Source organism: Rattus norvegicus, chromosome 18 (assembly GCF_036323735.1).
Source record: "Rattus norvegicus strain BN/NHsdMcwi chromosome 18, GRCr8, whole genome shotgun sequence".
Lineage (NCBI taxonomy): Eukaryota > Metazoa > Chordata > Mammalia > Rodentia > Muridae > Rattus > Rattus norvegicus.
Window position 1 is genome coordinate 11,947,745 of NC_086036.1, and position 20,851 is coordinate 11,968,595.

Below are 20,851 nucleotides of genomic sequence, written 5' to 3' on the forward strand. Positions count from 1 at the left end.
AACTCTAGGCAGGCTCTGGCAAGGTGCTGAGTTCAAGGCCAACTTGGACTGTGTAAAGAAGCTTCGCCTAAAAAAAAAGTGCGTACGAATGCATATATGCACCACACTCTAAGTAAATAAAAGCACTTCCTCAGTGCTTAGACGCACTGAAAGACGAAAAGACAAGAGGCAAAGGAAGAGCGATGGAGACTTGTGAGCATCCTCCCCGCTTTGCTTGATGTGGCTGATTCTCCCACTGAGATTGTCCCTGCTCCTCGAGATCGGGGCTCCTCCCCAGAAAGCTGCTAGATAAGTTGCTCGTTCCCCACACCATCTGGTTGGTTGGGATTGTTGGAGTAGGGCCTTGAGTTAGGGTGGGGCCAGGGAAAGATAATTCAATGGGTGAAGAGGGGCCGGGCGCTTCCTGGCAGCAAGCCCAGAATTCCAGATGGGTAGAATATTCCCTGGTCACGCCAGCCTACAAGAGTCGGTCCTCCAGTCTTTGGTGCCTGGTGAGTGCTCTGTCATTCCCGGTCACATGATCTATTTACTAATAATGCATTGTTCAAACTGAGTCATAGGTGGACCCTCATATTCTCGGTTACTGGTGAGGAATTCAGCCTACTCCTCTCATTACTTTGTCTAGTCACAGCAACCAATCCCTACCTACCATTTTTACTCACTGCAAGCACAGAAGGCCCCTTTCCACCCCTCTGTGTCCTCCAGTGAATCATGTGACATTTCAAACCGCTGTCAGGTAAGTGTTGCCACACACCAAGAGCAAAATGACAACACCGTATAGGCTGGCCCCCAGAGAGATCTTCCTTTTCTGGGACAAGTTTAGCATTCTCTGACAATAATCTACACGTTATCACACTGGCCTTGCTTCCGAGTGCCGTAACAAATCCCGAGGGTGTCCAGCTCCGATTGGGTTCCTGAGAGGGTATTTGAGAGAAGGTATCCCAAGAGACTGTTGCTGTGTGTGGGTCAACATTCTTGCTCGCCTCAAGCTCTTGCAGCGCTGCATGTGTGGGCAGCCTTACCCTGTGTCTTAATTGGCTCCGTGTGCAGTCTTGGCCCTGTGCTTGGGAATCCACACTGATTTTAACCACCTCACTCGAAGTGAATCTTCCGTACCCTCGTTAGCATTTCAGCACTGGACAGGATTTTAACTGGAGGCTGTGGCTGTTTCCTTCGAATCTACCTTGGTGAAGTTTTCAAGTTTGTTTTAATGCATTTTAAAAGGACAGGCCCTTAAAGAGGAGAAAATTAAAGAGGGAGATGAAAATACCCATAGAGAGAAAATGGGGAGCTCCCTGGCCTTAAACAGGTCACATAAAGGAGAGCAGGAGTTACACAAGGCAGTAAATGATCGGAAGAGTTATGCCTTGTTCGTTCAAAAATGCTTTTTAAAAATCCTCACTCGTCATTAGTAATTCTAACCTTAATAACTCTGGAACTAGCTGCATCTTTCCTAACATCTACTAAAATGAGAAGCTTATAATTCTCTACTATGACCTGAGGGTTTGGCTCTGAACATAAGCTATACGAGTCTACGAATGACACAGACAGTCCAAATATTCTTGTCTTATTAATCTGATGAAAAGCGGGAACTTCTGAACAGCTGAGAAGCCTTTCAGCACAAGCAGGAGCCCCCATGCTTTGGCCCTTTTGACTGTCTGTCACCAAAAGCCTTCAGTAGAGAAGAGGCAAGTCCCACCCCCACAGAGAGCAGCTTTTCAACTGGCAGAGGGTGTGTCCCTTAGCTTTTACCTGGGAGCAATGATGATCTTGTCAAGCATTTCACTGAGACCAGCCCAAGTTTTTAGGGTGGGGATCCAGACTGGTTATACGTACCTTCCCTCCTTCTCCCAGTGGAAGGCAGAAACACCTCAAAGCCTGCATGTAAGAACATCTACTGGGAAATTATTTTAATCAGACACCAGCGGAGTAGGAGAAGGAAAAAAGGAAAAAGCAGAGAAGAGCAAACAAACTCCGTTGGCTGTGGATGTAACAGAAGCCAGCTGCAGCGATGGACTGGCACTCCTTCAGGAGAGCTGCCCTGCTGCTTGCTTTCCTGGTAAGTGGATTCTGCTCCAAGCATCCCCTACCCCCTAGCCCCAGCTTAGCCGAGCGAGGACTTTTCAGAGAATGTTATTTCCAGGTACTTCTGTGCTAAACCATTAAAAGTTTATGTTAATGACAAGGTGGTTTTTTATGAACTGTGATTTTAAGTGGCGTTTCTCTCTTTAATTGAAGACTCCACACCATATTAACGCCCCAGTGTCCACTCACCAAACCATGTCTGACATCCCAGTCAATGGTTGGTCACTCCGGGAAAATATTGAATTTAAGATAGACCTAAGTTTGCTGTGTTTGCTTGTTCAAGTTCTCATTCGCATGGATGGATCTTTTCAAATTGATATGCCAGATGTGTCTGGGTTATGAATTGAAACATTTCCCCTTCTCTGGGTGTTTTGATTGACAGAATGACATTGTGTTTTAAAGCCAGGAAAGGATTTATAGACATGAGGATTACAGCTGTCGGTGGTGAACCTCACAGTCCCAGCCATCTCTTCCTTCCCAGAGGTTGTCAGAATCTTACTAACGCCAAATCCCTCTGCTGTTTAGAGCGTGAATGAAAATTCCATTGCTAATTCCAAAAACTGCGAATACAGGAGGAGTTTTATATAAATACATAGCAGGTGACAGGATGAGCTTCACTAAGGGATAGGTGTGATTGCTGCTGTCCGTGTCCTCCAGTCAGGATATGGCACAGAACCGTACACCTGTTAGTCAAACCATGCATGGGAACGATTTATTGTTGCCCCCTTCCAAGCCACCCATTTTCTCTCACAGTTCATAAATGTGCCACACCAGGATATTGATCTCATGTTCAGCAAAGAGTTTTAAAGTCATACTCTCTCCCAGTGGGATAAATGTCATCTCAAAGGGTCAGGGCCAGGCAAATCCCTCCCCAGCTGGCTTTTGGCAGGATATGGCCCTGCACTGTTTTCACCTGCTTGGTTTTTGAACTGCAATGGTGGATTCGCATCATACCACGTTAGAGTTTTGGTTTACTATATGCTGGCTAGTTTGAATTCAGTTTATTTATTAGGAGGAGCCATGGGGCTGGGGATGTTGCTCAATGAGGGGATACCTGCCTAGCAGGCATCAGGCCCCGGGTTCGATTCTCAGAAGGGAATGATAGAAGGGCAGGGGCTCGTAAGTACTAACGTGTAGTTACAAGTGAGTCTCAGGAGCTTTAGTTCGAAGTCACCCTCAGGTGTGACTGCTGTCCAGATGCTTTTTAACTGACTTTCTAGGCTCACGTGATGTCACAACCTGGGCTATGGGGAAAAAAAAATCAATGATTATTATACCCCATGTCATTTAACCACAGGGACACCTGTGTACTGCTAAATAATCCAATGCTTTAATTTTTAATTTCATATAAATTTGACTCCTTAAGGCTTCGTGTAGCATTTCCACTCATTTGTGCTGTTTTAGCGCCTATCTGCTAGCCTTCATTGAATTTATGAATAAGTCTTTGTTTCTTCATTTATAAAAGTATTTCTAATTAACTGCATTTTACAAAGTTCCTCCAAACAGGATATTTCTGATTTGTCAATAAAATAGATCATCTTACCAAAGTCCTCATGGAACTGTTGGCCTAGGGGAAGAGGTTCTGGAAATATATAGTTTTATTCTCTAGACTTGGAGGGGAGGGAGAGACAGAGACAGAGAGAAACAGACAGGGAGAGACAGAGACAGAGACAGAGGGAGAGAGACAGACAGACAGATAGACAGAGAGAGAGAATTGGTTAGGAGAAGAGAGAAGTCTGTGGAATCTAAGACATGTTTCTCAGACATTTTATCTTTATTTCTGTTTTTACTTGTGTGTGTGTGTGTGTGTGTGTGTGTGTGTGTGTGTGTGTGTGTGTATGAATGAGTCTGTGTGAGTGTATGATACAGGTGTGTGGGTGCCCCTGAGCAGGTGTTCCCAGTGCTGACTAATCAAGGAGTGTGGGTGCTGAGGACTGAATTCAGTCTTCTGCAAGAGCACACTCTTCACCACCCAGGCTTCTCCCCAGCCCATCTTTAGAAACTTTTACTGTAACAACTTAAAATAGCATCTTTCCAGTTAATTCTACTCTTTCTGGTGAAATATTTCCCTTTGAAGGCCTTGGGTATCCTATTTGCATTGCCAATTTTAGCAGATATTGCAATCCCAGTCTTCAGTCCCCAGCCTCACTGAGTGTATTCACCTTTACCAAAGTAAAAGAGTGGAAAGCAATATGAAGTCTATTCGCTGTTAAAAGTTGATAAATAAAAATCCATGTTAGGAATGCATTTGAAAAATGCCAACTTCTTTCAAATGTGAGAGCTGATAATATTTTTATATAAAGCTGTTTAGAGGGCTGGACAGTTATGTGTTGGTGTATTTCGTGACCTGCTCAGCACATGTGGAAGTCATGCTTTAAGCCTTCCCTAAATAAGTAAGTTAGGTCCGAGAGACTACAGCAGAGAAGTTACTCCTAAAAGGACCAGGATGGCGGCATAAGCTCCCCACTGACTCACACATCCACCTGGGTAGATGGTAGCTCATATCTGTTGCAGCACTGCAAGATAAAGGCATGAACTGACTCTTACTCCTCCTCACCCCCCTTTTCCTCATCCTCTTCTTCCTCTTCTTTCTCCTCACCCCTCCTTCTCTTATCTATCACCAATCTCTCATCTATCAATCTATCTATCCATCTTCTCTCATCTATCTCTCTCACCTATCTCTCATTTATCAATCTATCATCTATTTATCTTCTATCTTCTATCATCTATCTACCATCTAACTATCTATCTTTCTGTCTATCTATCTATCTTTCTATCTATCTCAATGTATGGAAAGAATATTGTATTTATCCTGCCAGAGAACAGTGCTACCTTTACAACAACAAAAAAAAAGAAAATCTTTGCTGATGGTTGTGATGCCTATGATGACCTCAGCCTCTATGGTAGAGAATAGCAGGATCTGAGAGCTCGAACAATTGCTGGACATTTCACTTACAAAGTTGCCAGGTCTGGTTAATCTGACAAACATGAGTATAAATCTGAAGACAGCTTTTCCTATAGAGGCAACTTCTACAGTTTAAGGATAAAAAGAACACGGTGGAGCGGGGAGGGGGACTCCTTCTTTTATCTGTTAACAAAAATAATGTTAGTCATAGTTTTGGTTTTTGTTTGATTTTAAATTTTTGATTCAGGGTCTTCCTCTGCAGCTCAGCCTAGCCTGCACTCACCAGGCAGTGCATGCTACTCTTAAACATATCCTCTTGTCTCAGCCTCCTCAATGCTTCAGTTATAGGCACGCACCACTAGAGTAGGCTCTAGTCTACCCTTTTTCTGAGATTTTTATGATATTACTCTTTCGTTCAATTAAAAGTAAAATGCCTAAATGCCCAATAGATTAACCCCGCAATGTGAACTTGATTGAACTTTTTAAGCATACATGAAAGAGTTAAAATGGTACTCGTTTATGACATAGTTTATTATGTTATTTGAACCAGATATTGAAAGTTCCCTTATTTTTGTTAACTGACACCAAAAGTAAGAAAAAGTATTGGGGTTGGGGATTTAGCTCAGTGGTAGAGCGCTTGCCTAGGAAGCGCAAGGCCCTGGGTTCGGTCCCCAGCTCCGAAAAAAAGAACCAAAAAAAAAAAAAAAGAAAAAAAGAAAAAGTATTAAACAGCTGCTCTAGACCAAACAGAAGAAAATCCAGCATGGAGCCTGATGCTGGACCTACACTGCCGAGAATAGCATTTCAGTCCCTCATGTTATAGGGAATGGAATTGGTGTTTCTAGTCCTCTGGTGAGTGAAATATAAACTGTAGTTACACAGGATCATCTCCACAAATGTGGTGTTTGCAAAACCTTCCTAAGAATCTGACAACTTAGCAGTCATATCTTCTTTCCATTTTATATGAATGGAGAGGACAAATCCACCACCAGGCAATTCGGGCTGTCCCAGTGTGAAAGAAAGCGTTTCAATAGCAAGAAAAGCCAAAGCAAGGATGCAGTAGAGGTGACTCGAGAAGCACCTGACCCGCTGGTCCCTATGCACATCTCCTGCTTTCTGACACCTCTCTATTCAACAAGGACTCTGTTGCTGAACATCCCAGCACCTTAACTGTCATTGCCTAATGCCCAGGCAGGAAACTTGGTCTGCTGGGCATTGTGGGTAAATTTCTTTTGCTTCCTCCGCTGAGGTAACGCCCTCCAGGGTGCTGGGTCATGCCACTTGTACTAGTTATGCTTGGCATGCGAACTCTTGTAATGGTCTTAGATAGGTCCAACTTTTCTCATGCCAATGGCTGGTGATCCATGCTCTTAATTGCTCTACGAGCGTGAGTAGTCTTTTATACTTGTGTAATTAGAATTATATTCCTACAAATTAACAGCTGATTGCTGCTTTTGAAACTCTCTAATTCTAAGCTATTTGAGGGCAAGTCCCATGTCAGATTAACCTCTGCATCCCTCACAGTTCTCTCAATGAATGCAAGACGACTCCATGGCGTCTCATTACTCAGAACAGTAACCCAAAAGGGAAATTTTTAATAGTTCAAGTTACTTTTCCCACACATACTCCAAAATTATATGCTATCAAGGAAGTCAGTATGGAAATAATCATGTTGCCTTATCCCAATGTTTTGTGATAAAGTGTTGCTCCACCTGAACTTTCAACCAAAGCTTGCCAGAATGTTCAAGGTCTCGTGCTTCCTAAGGCTGTAACTCTTTAATACAGTTCCTTTGTATTGTGATGATCCACAACCATAAGATCATTTCATGTTACTTCGTATCTATAGTTTTCTACTGTTACAAATCATAATCTTACGTGCAGGGCATCTGACATGTGACCCCTGTGAAAGGGTTGTTCTTCCTCCAGAAGGGTTATGACCTTTGATTGAGAACGTTAAGAAGCACTGCTTTAAAGACACCATGCTGTCTTAGACCCTTATAGCACACGTTCCTCAAAGATATGAACAAATAGGAGAAATTAACACACTGAGGTATGGCCAACCCCAACATCATAGCCATTGTCGGAGAAATCTAAAAGAAATATAAAAGACGGGTGTGTTTGTTTTGCTGTTTATTCTGGGGGTGGGGGTTGTTTGTTTTATAAGAAACATTCTATCTTACCCATTCTTTCTGGCTTATGCTTGTAAAGTACCTAATACTTAACAAAGACATTTTATTCAACAAGCTGCCACTTCCTTCATTATTAATATAGGATATTTTCCTCATAAAATTACCCTCAAGCCAAATTTTATTATAGCCAAATGACAAGTTTTAATAAAATAAAATAAAAAACTTGTTAAAATTCACGTCTAGTGCCATGAATTTGCGTCCTTTGGTTTTTAAGTGAATGAACTTTGGCTGTGGAAGCAGGTGTGAAGGGAAGAGCCTATTGAGATGAACTACTTACTGATGTTATACAACTTTTGGACTCCAAGAGAGTTTAGTTTTCAGTGCTGGTGACATGACACGGAGACACAGACAGATGAGGTTTTCAGTGGGCAAGAGAATAGAGTCTCGCTGAACACTTGACAGCCCATGTCTCTGGGGAAACTGCCACTGCAGAAATTTCAGAATTATTTCGGAGCTCAAGCTACTCCATCATTGTCAGAACATTACCATTTAGGTCATTTAGGACAAGTGTTCTCTGACAGTGCTTTTCCAATCAACTTATCATAATCTCCATCTTCCTCATTGCGTGCCTAACCACCCCCTTACACCTCTTTTAAAAGTAAGCTTCTTTCTAATCAAAATCTCTTCTCAACTTTCAAACGTAGTATCTCCCTCCTCCACAAAAATTTTCCTGATCCCCACACCTAATGCTACAATTCTGTCTTGTTCTTTTATCTTATCAAAATTCTTGGGAAAGAAATTGTATGTCTTCCAAATTCTCTTCATCCTTTGTTCTCTTTTGGTAAGGCCAACCTTTGTCTTGTCTAGTTGAAAACGTTCTCCGGAAGGACCCTGGAACTCCAAGATTTCCTCTAATTTCACACAGTTCAATTTTTTAACATCATCTAACCTTTCATCCGGTCTTTCAACACCTGGTCTTTGGTGTCTGTGAGTCGTTTTATTCCCTCCGATCTGTATGGTACCCTTTCACACCTGCCTTTCTTCCCTCCACCTCCCTTGCTCCTTTCTTTCCTCCTCTCTTCCTCCTCACTGTCTCTTCACAACCAATGCCACCACTCAGCTTTCCAGTTACTCCCAGTTAAACAAAGTTCCCTGTGCCATCCTTGGCCACAGGCTGTTTCTTTGCCGAATCTTCGACTTTACAAGTATCCAGTTCTCCTATGATTTCAACAACCCTGCCCGAGTGGATACAGCTCAGCATTACAAACCCAAGCTAGGTGTTTGCTTAGTGGCTACATGCCTTTATCTGGCATCCCTCCAGCACCTCCAACCTTCTCCTTCCTCCAGTTCTATCCCACATTTTAGCACTGCGAGCTCCTGAGATCCTGCCTGCTCTCTATCTCCCATCCCATCTGCTCTCTAACCTTGTGGATCCTGTCAGTCCAGAATCTCTCCCTTGCTCTTTTCCCTTGGCTCCCACTACCTCTGCATCTACTCAGCTCTTCCTCACCTCTGCTTTGATTGGTGTTTAAGACCCAACAACCTTTAGCCTGTAATTTCTTAGTCTTCCCATTGCTCCTACCAACTGTTGTCCAAGTAATCTTTCAAGCCTATAATTTCAGCATGCCTTTCCCATGACCATAATGCTTCAGCATCCCTGTAGCACACAAAGAATGATGTTAGGACTAGAAAGGCATCTGTGTGAGGTCTGATTACCCACATCTTGAATGAGATAGAGCTATAAAAGTGATATAGAAATTAATGTGCATGTGTCTTTTGGGCTATTTTTATATAGAATTTATATAGAATATATATACATATACACACATATAGATAGGGCTCTGTATGTGTGTGTGTCTCTGTGTGTGTGTTTGTGTGTGTGTGTGTTGCTTTTAGACTACATAATGATCTTTCCATGTCATTGTTTTGTCTGTAAAAGCCTAATACTTAGTGTATGAGTTTATTCTGCATTCTGAGAAAATGAAGAAGGAAAGAGGAGGGGAGGAGGAGCAGCAGCAGCTCACACACATTTTAAAAGGCAGACTAGGCAGTTTTTTAATTACCCATCCAATTGTGAGTCTGACACTGTGGTGAAACCTTGGTCTTCTGCCGAAGTCGCCTCTCATGGGAAAGAGGATGACCTAGCTTCACAAAGCTGGGCAGAGTTCTTAGTCATCTGGCCAGTTACCCAAAGCGGCAGGCACGGGCACCTCACTCCAGGAAAAGAAGTGCAATAACAGATAGCCGATGAGTACACAGGCTGTAGCTATGAAGAAATGACTTCCAAACAGACAGATAAGGCAGCCCTGCAACGCCATCGCACCCAGAAGCACAAGCAAGGAAAGAACGCCCAAAATAACACAGGCAGCAAGAACTCACTGGGATAAAGGAGTTCTGCACTCAAGCCCAACTCAAACAACAGCATTGTATAGGTCACATGTACATAGGCATTCACCTGAGCACACATGTATTCATACATGAAGTACATACACATGCACACACTCACACATACACACACACACACACGAGAGAGAGAGAGAGAGAGAGAGAGAGAGAGAGAGAGAGAGAGAGCGCAAAAAACATGACTAATATGAGATTTAGTTCTCAAAGATGTAATATCAGGGTAATGTTTTAGTTAATAATTTATTTGAGAAAATAGGCTGTCTTACATTTGACTATGAAATAAACACATGTTTAGACTAAACGGTGTAAGATTGCATTTTGCAGTAAGCTGGTAGCCCCATCTCAGTTTCTTTGCCTGTATAAAGGAGATAATAATGGCCTCCTGTGTTTGAGATGACGATGAACGTGCAGATTTCACTGGCCACATTGTCTTCTACTTAATTATCGTCCGGTTAATGTTAATAATAATTACAATGACTGACATAATATTGTGGGCAATATTTCTCTTCACGATACTCATGTAGACTATAAATATATGATTGGTTGGTTGGTTAACTTTTCCATTTTGACAGTTTTTCCAAAACATTTTCTTGGAAACTGTAAGTTCGTATTTTCATTAAGGATGAACCTGAAACCAGCTATAAAAAGCTAATCACTGTTTAAAAGGGATTATTCATATTTTAGTGGTACACTATAGCTTTTGTATCGTCACTAAAGTCTGATTGTAAGCATGGATTTGAGGCTTTGCTCTTATGAAAAACTCAATTAGAAGCTGAATACTTCTTATTTGAAAATATATTTGCAAAACCTAAGGGTTCACACTCACATAAACTAACCCTCAGTGCAAAATAAAGTAAGGAATGTAAAAAATGTTTCGTTTTTAGTTGTACATTTTACCATGTCTTAAACAAATATACAGACACATTACTTTGACATGTGAATATCAGTGTTTTAAAAATAATCACAATTTTAGATTAAAAATCACTTAATATATCCTGCTACTTCACCACAAGTTATTGCAACATTCAGATCTGGAACTTAAGTTGAACAGAACACTGCTCATAGCACATGTGTTAATGTAGAGAGCGCTTGCTGATCAGGAGAAAGAGATAAGGAAGAGTTAGAGCCATTAATTTACCCCACACCTGTATTGTTTGATCTTATTTTTATTTTGTGTGTTTTTATTTATTGAGTAATATAGACTTTAAAATAGTTTAAAGTTAACCGTTGTGGCTGCTTTTCACAGGTGGTGCTTGAAGTTAACAGTGAATTTCAAATCCAGGTAAGATTTGAAACCTTTTTTTCCCAGACTAATAGAGTAGTGAAGGCTTGTGACCTCAGCACTCCCGAGGCTGAGGCATGAGAACTGTGGATAAGCGGTCCCCTGGGCTACAGAAAGAAACCCTGTCTCAAATCATGTAATAAACAAAAGAAAAGAAAAAACTAGAAAGAGAAAATGGGGAAAGGGACAGAGGGACAGAGGGAGCAGACCAAAAGAGAGTTGACTTGGCTGTCCTCAAGAAAACCTTCATTCTTATAAATACAAAACCACTACAGTGGGACAGTTCCAACTGCTAAAATTACCAGAGTTCTTAGTTTGCCACTAAACTATCCATCTTCTCTTCCTGACATAATTGCTCCTCCTCCAAAATCCCCAGTGGAATACCCATAAGTAACAGTTAACAGACACAACGTTTTACCTATTTAAGGTAAGAGATCATAACGCCAAAAATGGTACCATCAAGTGGCATTCCATCAGAAGGCAGAAACGAGAATGGATCAAGTTCGCCGCAGCCTGTCGGGAAGGAGAAGACAACTCAAAAAGAAACCCAATTGCCAAAGTAAGTGTGAACCCAGAACAGGAGTCTGGACCGCACAAGGGCTAGGGCGCACTTCTGGAAGAGCCCAGTTTTCATGTGCTTTGTAAACACATATTACTGAAAAGGTACGGTCTAACAGCACCGCCCCACTCAAATTATGAAAACCAAAATTCCTAAAGGGATAAACCAAGAACGTTGGGTGCTTGAATAAAGCGCTAAACACCGTTTTGTCTCATTGGCAAAAGTAACACCCATGAACGTGCGTAACACTAAACTCCAAAAGGACCATGATTTACAAATGCATTGAGGACTCAACGTGGTCAGACCATGTGCTCTTTCTGCTGCATAACCCTCAGAATTAACTCCTGTTTGCCCATATTTACAAACATCCAGAGGTTGTCTCGTTCATAACCTCAAGCTCCTCTCATTCTCCTTCTTCTTTTTTTCATACACAAAAGCACAAACTCAGGAACCTACTCCCTACATACACACAGATTCACCCCCACAGACATGTAGATACACACACAGAGATGTAAAAACAGCCATTTGTACAGATACACAGGCAACTCCCTTGTAAGATTTGCTTATATTCATAAACTATTTAGAAGTTACCACCCTTTATTGGAGTGGGTACTTTCCTTCTCCTCCCCACTTTTAAAATTAGAAGTTTCAAATAGCCTGCTACTATAAAGTCCATTTAAATACTTTCCTGAATCTTTGTATTTTTAAAGTTATATTTAATTTAAATACCAACATTACATGATAACTCTCTAAGAAGGCTATCTCTAGACAAAGAGCTAGCACAGAGTCCAAAACTAATATGAAAATAAAACTATAAATGTTTGATGATTATGACCTCTATGACTGATGTATATAAAGACTTCTTAGGGTGACATTTGTTTCTTTATTGTTTGGTAGACATAGAAATGGAATTGTTTTATTACATTGTTATTTATCATTTCCCCGTTTCTAAAAACTCCCAGGTGATGTTGTAGACCGCATACTCAACAGTTCTCCAGGAAGACAGTTGTCATCTGTTGCGTGTAGAAGTTCACATGGCCCTTGTAACATCTTCACTGTGTCTTTATACAGATTCATTCAGATTGTGCTGCAAACCAACCAGTGACATACCGCATCTCCGGAGTAGGAATTGACCAACCACCTTATGGAATCTTCATTATTAATCAGAAGACTGGCGAAATCAATATAACATCCATTGTTGATCGTGAAGTCACCCCCTTTTTCATTGTAAGTGGGCTTTGTGTCAATATCTTTATTCAAGTAGATGTTATTCCTGGAAAAATCTTAGACCATACCAGATTTGATTTCAAGAGTCTCAATATTGGGCCTTCTGAGATCTTTCTTAATTCATTACCCCAATAGATGAGGAAATATTAATAGAGAAATGTTTCCCTTATGTGTTAACAAAAATCTTAGTTTACATCAGCTCTGTAACAAATTAATTTGTTTGGAAGGACAAATCTTTAACTTCTATTCAATCTTTAAAAGAGAAACATCAGTGGAAATCAATAGTTCCTTCTTTTCATTAATTAACTTATTTACTTTGCATCCAGATCAGAGCTTTCCCTCCCCTTCCCTCCCCGTCCCCTATGTCCCCCTGCCTTTCTCCTTTTAAGCCAAGGGATGAGCCTTGAGCTCCTGGAGGCCAGTTGTTTCATGTGAACAAATTTCATTATAATCAAACTCATCTGAGCTCTAAATTAACTTCAGAAACTCACTCATCCCTACCTGGCCTTATCTCTCTTTTTTATTCCTAGACACTGTCACACAACTTCAGTAGCCTCTCTTCTAATGTGCCTTAACCTCTGACTTACCTTTTCTCTTCTGTTCTCCTCATCTATCGACTGCCTCCATTTCCATCAATCACATGGCTGACATTTCTTAATTAAAAAAAAAATAAAATAAAAATGAAAACAAACTTTTCACTGATCTTACAGTCTCTTCTATTAAAATCCCATCAAAGATCGGAGGATGAAACTCAGTGATTAAGCATTTGCTGACTCCATGAAAAGGCCTGGCTTTGATTCCCAGCCCTGAAAAAAAATCATATTCCAAGCTACCTTCAGATATTCCTTACTTTTTGCTGCCTTAATTCACACTGCTCATCTGCGTCCCTAGAATTACTTTAATCACTTGGCTTCCAAGTCCAAATCGGTATTCCAACACTTAAGAATGCCACTTATTGTTTACAGTGCTCCTGACTATCCCTGACCACATTCTCTAACGTCCTCCTCTGGCATGGCTTGATTGTAAACATAGACTATGCATCATTCCTTTTATCTAACGTACCAGGATGTTTTTAAACTTGCATTGAATGCTCTTCCTTGCCTTGTCTTATTGATTGTATAAGTTGCTCGTGTCGCTGTTTTAGTGGGAAGTAATAATAATAATAATAATAATAATAATAATAATAATAATAATGTGTCCCTTAATCCTGTGGTACCCAGGGATGCCTGCATTCTGTGAGAAGTGACAAATACATGCCTTGCCACTGACTTTTTCCTTTCCCGTCTAGATCTACTGCCGAGCACTGAATGCACAAGGTCAAGACCTGGAGAATCCACTAGAGCTTAGAGTCAGGGTGATGGATATAAATGACAACCCTCCTGTGTTTTCAATGACTACATTTCTAGGACAAATCGAGGAAAACTCTAACGCAAGTGAGTCACCTGCACTATTAAAGAAACAATGTGTTGATGACTAAATTGCTGTTGCTAGGCAACGGGGCTGAGCTGTGGCAAGGTAAACATCAACTGGGAGAAAGTGTAGAAAGCATCCGGAACCAACGACTCAAGACATAGTTGTGGTGTCAGCCCAGGAGCACCTCCAAAGCAACAAGTGGGACTGACAGTCTGCCTTGTGCCCTAGCTCTTTGGAGATTCTTACACTACATCCCGACAGGATCTGCAAGTGCCTACAGGCTCGGAGAAATGGGAATTTACTCTCTGCCCAAATGTGTTTGAAAGGCAATTCCACTCACATATGATCAAAATCCTCACTTTCAATTTATTTTTTACCCAGACATAAGAAATGTTCCTCCTTATGGGAGTACATTATTCAATAAAATACATAATAACCAAACAAGGATCAAGAGAATTCCCCGGTCATTAACCAGTAAGCACTGAAGAATTCCATACTCTTCCTTCTGTAATCATTTCAAAATAGAACACAGATTGACACTCTATTCTGAAGAGCTCAAAAGAGCTCATGCATTGTAACTTAGATCACCACTACACAAATCAAGCCAGACACAAAAAAATAGACATCATATGTTCTCACTCATTTCCAAGGCAGAGGGATGGAGTAAACAGCGCCCAGTAAAAACTGGGGAGTAGTAAGTACCAGAAACAGAACAAAGTTGATTACCTTAAGTCACTCAAAGATATTCAATACACGTAATCTGTTTTGATGCTTAGAGCTTTTCTTAACAACAAATGAATGTCAAGAAATCTTTGCTTCCCATTTTTACTCAAGCTATAATAAATGTAGTCATTCCTCTTTATCTGGTTTGGTTCTAGGACCTCTAAAGATAAAGGGATCTATGGAGTTCATATCTTTTTATAAACCATATCTTGTTTGCATAGGTTCACATACTTCCCTTCACGTATTTTTAATTATTTCTATATGGCAATAATGCCTAATACAATGAATATGACATATAAATATTTATTGTCCTCATGACATGAAAAAGTCTTTACATAGTCTGTCAGATGTAATGTAAGTTCTTTGGATTTTTCCCCATTCATTCTGGGCTGAATTGTGGACATGGACCCCAGAGCTGCAGAAGGCCAATTACAATGATTCGCTTTGCTCAAGTTGCTGGTTTTATACATTGGAAATGTGTTATAAATGTAATTCCATAGGGCTCACCATAAATACTGGAAGCATATCTCTCAAATGGTGCTACCTGGTGGCACTAGCAGTCTAGTCCACTGTAGCATTTCTCTGAAAGGACTCTGACAATCTCGGAGTACAGTTGCTGCCCTATGGTTCCATGTACCTAAAAATGTAATTACCAAATACTCAGTAACTAAGTGGGACAGTGCCCACCATTGAAGATTGTTCAAAAGATGTGAGGCTAAGAGGGAGAGGCGAGAAAAGAGGAAGGTGAAAAAATGACCCAGGGGAAAGAAGCAAAAGGAGAAGGGATGGGATGTCCTGGAAGACTAGAAAAGTATGTTGAAAACAATTTAGAGTAGCAGAGCATTCCAAATGATGAAGGAATGTCAACAGCTTTCACACCCACGAGTGTCATTCATCAATACTATATACTAGATTATGAAAGAAGATACAGACAGGGCAGTGTGTGCGGTCAAACATTTCCTACAAGTTCCTAGTTACACAGCACCTACCCAAGAGCCAATTCCAATCTAAATAACAATGCCACTTATTAAATGCCCAAGATGAACAATAATATTTATTTAAAGTGCATTTTTCAGTGTAAACATCAGTCAGTATTCTCATTCGCTATTAAATTCTCACATGAACTTCATAAATACGGTGTTATTACCATTCTCATTTGTAACTGTGGGAAGTAAGGACAAGATCATGTGGCTATAAATAAGGTCCTATAGCACTGTTGAGAAACACATTAATAGTGTTTTCATGCTATTTTACTTAACAATAAGCATCTTGCTTAAAACAAGTTATGTTGGATAAATAAACAGAGTCAGGACACAGACTCCCTTCTTCCCTTCTGTAATGTCTAGGCACCTCTCTAACTGTGGTCTTTTTATTAGGACAAAAGTAAAGGGAGGAGCTATTACATTGGTATGTTGGTGTTGTCCAAAGGGGAGAGAGTTAACGCACGCTGTATGGACACAGGTAGCATATTGGACTGTAATGGTGTTCATTACCAATCCGGCCAACTGTCCTTGATTTCTAGACACACTGGTAATGAAGCTCAACGCTACCGACGCCGACGAGCCCAATAACCTAAACTCACTCATAGCCTTCAAGATCGTAAGACAGGAGCCTTCCGAAGCACCAATGTTCATCATCAACAGAAAAACTGGAGAAATCAGAACGATGAATAATTTTCTAGACAGAGAGGTAATCCTTCGTCTTTTAATGGATTTTAATTCAAAGGAACTGACTCTAAAGCAATGGTACTTAAGAGAAAGAAAAACTAAAAGAATGTGTTCAAGTGTTGTATTCTCTCTCTCTCTCTCTCTCTCTCTCTCTCTCTCTCTCTCTCTCTCTCTCTCTCTCTCTCTCTCCCTCCCTCTCTCCCAAAAGAAATAAAAGATCAAAACAAACTCACAAAAACTAGTGATAAACAATTAAAATAACACACACACACACCACACACACACACACTCAGAGACACACACACACACACCACACACACACCACACACACAACACATACACACACATACACACACACCACACACACACACACAGACACACACACACCACACACACACACCACCCACACACACCACATACACACACAACACACACACACACACAAACCACACACACACACACACACACAACACACACACAAACCACACACACACACACACACACACACGAGTCTGGTTTTTAGGTTACTTACATTTCTTTACTGACTTGTTTGAAAAACACCTTTAGAAAAAGAGGTATGGCTACCTAGCCTTTTCCTTTTCTCTCAGATTATTTTACATAGTCCAACAAAAAGATATTAGCATCAAAATAATTTTAGCAGTCGAGTTCTCTAAGAAAGGGGGTCAGAAGTTAAGGTCATCCACAATCATTGATGATTCTGCGGAACATAAACAGAAGTGCTGAAGTTATATCCATAAATGGGAATTATGTTTATGCACAAGTCTTCCCATAGCTTTTACCAACTTCTTTTTTTTTAAGATTTATTTATTATATATGAGTACCCTATAGCTGTCTTCAGACACTCCAAAAGAGGGTATCAGATCTCATTACAAATGGTTGTGAGCCACCATGTATTTGCTGGAATTTGAACTCACGACTTCTGGAAGAACAGTCAGTGCTCTCAACCGCTGAGTCATAAGGAGAAGTGCTGAAGTTATATGCATGAGTGGGAATTAATATGTTTATGCATAAGTCTTTCATAGCATTCACCAACTTCTAAAAATGGAGTCGCCACTGAATAGAATTAAAATAGAAGCATCATGTGACTCTATTTCTCATTCTCCCCCTTCCACTAGATACCACTGTACTTGTCTTAACTACTCAGTGGCGTATTACTCATAGCATGCGTCTTTAATGAACTAAATCTTTCTTACCTTAAATATTTTGGCCTGTCTCATCCTCTATACCCTTCTCTCTCTGCACACACAATGAATAAGTAATGAAGTCTTGAACAGCATGGTTGTGTCTTCGAGAGCATGCTGGGTAAGCGTCATGAGAAATGGACGTCACAGGTTCCATACTGAGTGATATGAGATCTATCGATTTTTACCTTCTGTTACCTTGTCTTCTATGGTAGATTTATGCAGATGTTGAGCCAGTGTCTACGTCCAGTGTACGATTGCCTGTAATGTGTCTTTTTCAGCAATACAGCCAGTATTCTCTTGTGGTGAGAGGCTCAGACCGTGACGGTGGGGCAGACGGCATGTCTGCAGAATGCGAGTGCAGCATCAGCATCCTGGATGTCAATGACAACATTCCGTACTTGGATCAGTCATCCGTAAGCAATCCTTCTTAAGGATCAGACTCCGCGACTTTACATTCTCCACATCCCAGTTCTTAAGGAACTCACTCAGTTTTCAGGTTCACTTGCTAGATTTGCTCTCTAGAACACCAGCGGAGACACACACTTTCTCTTGAATTGTTTCTTCAGTGGGCAAGTGGACTTGAACTAAGTATGCAGTTACACGCAGGGATGTCGTTAGCTATAAATAGTTAACTGTGAGCTTGGTGCAGACAGCTTGGTCCACAGATCTCACCCGTGCTTTGTTCTGATACTTTGCCTCTTGTTCCAGTATGACATCAAAATTGAAGAAAACGCACTGCACTCCAATCTACAGCAGTTCAGAGTCATTGATTTGGATGAAGAATACTCGGACAACTGGAAGGCAGTCATTTTCTTTGTCACTGGAAATGAGGGAAATTGGTTTGAAATAGAAATGAATGAAAGAACAAATGTAGGAACTCTGAAGGTTGTCAAGGTATGGCATGATTACCCTAAACCATTTGTTTTGCTGGTCTTTTTCTATTTCATAACATCAAGTTAAAGTGATATTAGCATTTCATAAATGAGTCTATGAAATAACAAAAATCGCCAAGCTTTAAAATTATGCAAAGTACAAGTAATTTCAATGTGAATGTATATGCTTATACAATCTCAGGAAAACAAGCATTAAAGATTTGAAACTCTTTTTACGCATGCAATTCTTTCCAAAGATCAGGTCTGGGAAAAGCATTTCTATATAAGAGGGTTTCAAATTTTGTTTACATTTATTTAAAGATTTACTTCATCACTCTGAATTGCATGTGTGTGTTTCTGTATCTGTGTAAGGGCATGTGCACATGGATGTAGTGCCCTCGGAAACCAGAGGTACCAGATCCCCTCAAGCCAAAATTTTGTGTGGTTCTTAGCTGATCAGTGTCTGTCCTGGGATCTGAGCTCTGGTCCTCTTCGAGAGCATTATGTGTTCTAAACCACTAAACCATTTCTCCAGCTTCAAAGTCAGTAATTAAATAATATTTTTAAAACCGGATTTTTAAATATGCCCATGCCAACATTGAGATGCTAATATCATGCTTTAGGAATATTTATCATAAAAATTAAGAGTTGATTCCCTCCCCCAGGATGATAAAATTAAATCATTGTGATTCTGCTAGTGTGGTTCTATGGGATTAAACGGTAACAATCATAGAATTATAGAACCTTCGTATTCTCATTTCACCATGGCTGTTGGCCAGGCTTATTTTAGTTCTCCTCTGTATCAACCACTCACCACATGTACATTCAGTAAGATATCCTGTGCAATGTAAGGTGAAATCTGACTCAGGAGAAGCTGAGAGTGAAGATTTCAACCTCTTTAAGTCTTCAATAATTGTTGACAGTTGTATGTGACACTCACAGTGAATCATTCAGGATACAGCACAGTCCCTCTTCATCTACCTCTTACTTTCATACCTCCACAGGGGTGTAGGGGTGGGCTCCATTCCCTGAGAATTCTGCCTCTTAGTGTAGGCCCAGGGTTCCCCTAGCTCCTTCACTCTGGTCTCTCCAGACTTATCTTTAATCCAACTTGAGTCTGCTTTTCAGAGTAACCTTATGAAGCAGATTTCCAATAGACTCGGTCCCTTAGGGAAGTGTGGTCTCATGACTCCCATGTCTCTTAAATTTGTATTCACTGAAACTGTTGCTTCCATTTGCTTGAAACAGGTTCCAGATGCTTCTGATCAGCTCCTCCAGCATCCCTTGAAAATTAGGTTATACTAAATCTATATTGTGACAAAGATATGGAGGCTCAGAAACCATGCAACCTGTCCTAACTTTTACTACCAGTAAATGACACCGTCATTTAATCCTAGGTTTCCTTATCTATTAAATTCATTTTTTTCTGGTACTATCTAAAATTGAATGCTAGGAAAATGAATTCTGAATCTATTCACTTTCAATTTAATGTTACTCTTAAAATTACTCAACTTATCTGCTCTTAATATCTCTACCTAAAAACTAGGATGCTTTTCCCTGATATGATAGTATACATCAAATCCTTTACTATGATTATGGAAAAGTAATATGATAACTACTTTATTATAATTATGGAAAAGTAATAACCGCACACACTTATATATGTTATAATTGGTGTTTAAAGTTGCAAATAAAACTAATTCTAAATTCCAGAATTTTAGATGATCAGGAGAGCTCAGTGTATGAATATTTTATTTAAGATATTCATAAAAATTCAGAAAAGATATATTTGGTGCATGAGGAATACATCAGCCATCTAGTAAATTCTATGCAGCATGGATTTGGATATCAACTTGTATAAGAAAACTTACTACTTGATTATCTTATAGTATGAAATAATTTTAGAACATATTGAAGAAAAGCATATATGTATGCATTTATGTATAACATTGACATTCAAAATGTCACACTGAGGTGAATATTTTAAATAGTTCTTCAGGGATAAAACTAGTTAAGTCTCTAATATATTTGATTCATGTTTTGTTATTAAAAGAGTTACTGTGTCAGAAGCATGAAATGTCAGCTAACAAATTGTCTTTGCACTGCAAATGTATTAAGTGAATCATATTTTGAATTTAAGCAATTAACTGGTTTGGTGAGCAATTGGAGCTCATGACCCATGCTTTCAACCTTTTCAACAAAAGATCCAGGACAACTAGATTTTCCCCCTTCCTATGCTTGCATGTGTCTACCTTGAACTTAATACCCAGCAAGTAAGACTAGACTGGGTAATCACGTGAATTTGAGTTCAAACACATAATTCAAATAGTAACATAACAAATGTCTTTGAGTTGTCTCAAAGGATTTCTCTGTCCACTGAA

At 40.1% G+C, this 20,851-nt stretch overlaps 1 protein-coding gene across 1 annotated transcript in view; it reads left to right on the forward strand.

Moving 5' to 3' along the window:
• The first annotated feature begins 353 nt into the window (after positions 1 to 353).
• The window catches only part of Dsg1 (desmoglein 1), a 32,358-nt gene continuing 11,860 nt past the window's right edge, over positions 354 to 20,851 (forward strand). Inside the window, exons 1-8 of the mRNA XM_063277680.1 lie at positions 354 to 2,059; positions 10,769 to 10,804; positions 11,232 to 11,363; positions 12,435 to 12,590; positions 13,879 to 14,023; positions 16,249 to 16,415; positions 17,877 to 18,011; positions 18,307 to 18,492. Coding sequence (XP_063133750.1) covers positions 2,012 to 2,059; positions 10,769 to 10,804; positions 11,232 to 11,363; positions 12,435 to 12,590; positions 13,879 to 14,023; positions 16,249 to 16,415; positions 17,877 to 18,011; positions 18,307 to 18,492 — 1,005 coding nt within the window. The 5' untranslated portion in view covers positions 354 to 2,011. The remainder of the gene's footprint in view (positions 2,060 to 10,768; positions 10,805 to 11,231; positions 11,364 to 12,434; positions 12,591 to 13,878; positions 14,024 to 16,248; positions 16,416 to 17,876; positions 18,012 to 18,306; positions 18,493 to 20,851) is intronic.